The sequence below is a fragment of the Vollenhovia emeryi genome, unplaced genomic scaffold, assembly GCF_000949405.1.
Source record: "Vollenhovia emeryi isolate VEMERY1.0 unplaced genomic scaffold, V.emery_V1.0 DF941428.1, whole genome shotgun sequence".
NCBI lineage: Eukaryota > Metazoa > Arthropoda > Insecta > Hymenoptera > Formicidae > Vollenhovia > Vollenhovia emeryi.
Window position 1 is genome coordinate 3244 of NW_011964938.1, and position 2020 is coordinate 5263.

At 40.8% G+C, this 2020-nt stretch overlaps 1 protein-coding gene across 1 annotated transcript in view; it reads left to right on the forward strand.

The window, feature by feature from the left end:
• The window catches only part of LOC105570989, a gene marked incomplete at both ends in the record, with an annotated part of 3705 nt that extends 2003 nt beyond the window's left edge, over positions 1-1702 (forward strand). Inside the window, 3 exons of the mRNA XM_012028449.1 lie at positions 5-452; positions 766-974; positions 1062-1702. Coding sequence (XP_011883839.1) covers positions 5-452; positions 766-974; positions 1062-1702 — 1298 coding nt within the window. The remainder of the gene's footprint in view (positions 1-4; positions 453-765; positions 975-1061) is intronic.
• Between the last annotated feature and the right edge of the window lie 318 nt (positions 1703-2020).

The window sequence follows — 2020 nt, forward strand, 5'->3', positions numbered from 1 at the left end:
AAAGAATCAAATAAGAAGATTTGGTCCATCGATTGAAATTTTTTCGGATGCGTCTTCTTCAGGTTGGGGCGCATATTGTAATAAACACAGGGCCAATGGTCATTGGAATGAGGAGGAGCAAGGCCAACATATCAACTATCAGGAATTAATAGCGGCATGGTTTGGCTTAAAATGCTTCGCTAAAGAACGGGGAGACTGCGATGTCTTACTAAGAATAGACAACACCACAGCCATCGCGTACATTGATAAAAAAGGGGGTGTGAGGTTTCCGAAGTTAGCAAAGATTGCCAAAGAAATTTGGCAGTGGTGTGAGGACAGAAATCTATGGATATTCGCCAGCTACATAGCCTCTGAAGACAACGTGGAGGCAGACGCTGAGTCTCGAAGACTGGAATCTGAAACAGAGTTTGCACTAGCACAATCAGCCTTTTGTCAAATAATCTCAAAGTTTGGTAACCTAGAAATCGATCTCTTTGCTTCCAGAACGAACACGAAGTGCAAAAAATACGTCTCATGGAAAAAAGACCCTGGATCGATTGAGATTGACGCGTTTACCATTAGTTGGAAAGGATATTATTTTTATGCCTTCCCCCCATTTTCAGTCATCTTACGCACCCTTGAAAAAGTCAGGTTCGAAGGAAGTAGAGGGATCCTCGTAGTCCCGCTATGGCCAGCTCAGGCTTGGTTTCCAGTGTATATGTCAATGCTTGAGTCATCACCAGTTTATTTTAAACCCGACATTAATTTGTTACAATCCTTAAACAGGGAACCTCATCCCCTTTGGCCGAGGATTACCCTGGTTGCAGGAATTATATCAGGAGGGCACTCGAAACAAGACACCGGTAGACTCGGCAGATATCATCTTAGCGGCACTTAGCGATTCGTCATTAAGGCAATACAATGGTGGCTTAAAGAAGTGGTGGAAATTCTACACCGCCAACCAGTCCGATCCGTTTCAAATCACAGTGCCTATGGTCTTGAGTTTTTTAACTTTACAGTATAAAAAGGGGGCGTCATATGGAACCTTAAACTGTTTTCGGTCGGCGATTGGGAAAATTTAGGGTTCTAGTCTTGCAGATGACTCCAGAATAAAAGGTTTCTTCAGGGGAGTCTCGAGGCTGAAGCCTCCTAAAGCTAAATACAATTGCACCTGGGACCCTAGAATACTCTTAGAATACCTAGAAAAAACTAACTCGAATAATAACCTATCGCTCGAGGAGTTGTCAAAAAAGTTAGTTACTCTACTGGCCCTGGTTACTGGCCATCGTATGCAAACGTTAGCCTTAATGGATATAAGGAATATTGTACGAAATAGGGACGGATACGAGATCAAAATTTCAGAAAATATAAAGACTTCGAGACCAGGGAAAGTCCAGCCAAATCTAGTAATTCCGGTTTTCAAAGGAAATCCATCAGTGTGCCCAGCGGCTGCACTAACCACTTACTTAGAAAAAACTAAAACTCTTCGAAACAACGAAAACAAACTCTTTATTGGGGTAAGAAAACCTCACAAAGCAGTAGGCAGCCAAACCCTAAGTCGGTGGATAAAATCGATCTTAGGCGATAGCGGACTAGACACGTCTAAATTCATCGCGTATAGCACAAGGCATGCGTCAACCTCGGCCGCGGGGCGCAGTGGTGTCAATATAGATTTAATTCTCAGAACCGCTGGAAGGACTAAAAAGTCTCAGACCTTCGCTAGGTATTACAATCGTCCCGTCGTCACGGATAATAAAACATATGCGTTAGCAATTCTAAAAAAAATAAACGAAAAAAACTTTCCCCCGTTTTCAAATTTTGTTTCAGAAAGTTTATTTATTTTACATTATATTCTTCTTAGCTATCAATTAGCGCATACTTATTCAAATAATAACAAACTTTCAAAATACATGAAATTTTAACACTTTTAATTTGGACTTGCCTCGTTCTAGCACCAAAAATGGAAAAAATGCCTAGCAACAGAACATAAACTAGCAAAAAATATTTGAAAGTAGTACCTTTTAGGTAGTTATTGTAATAA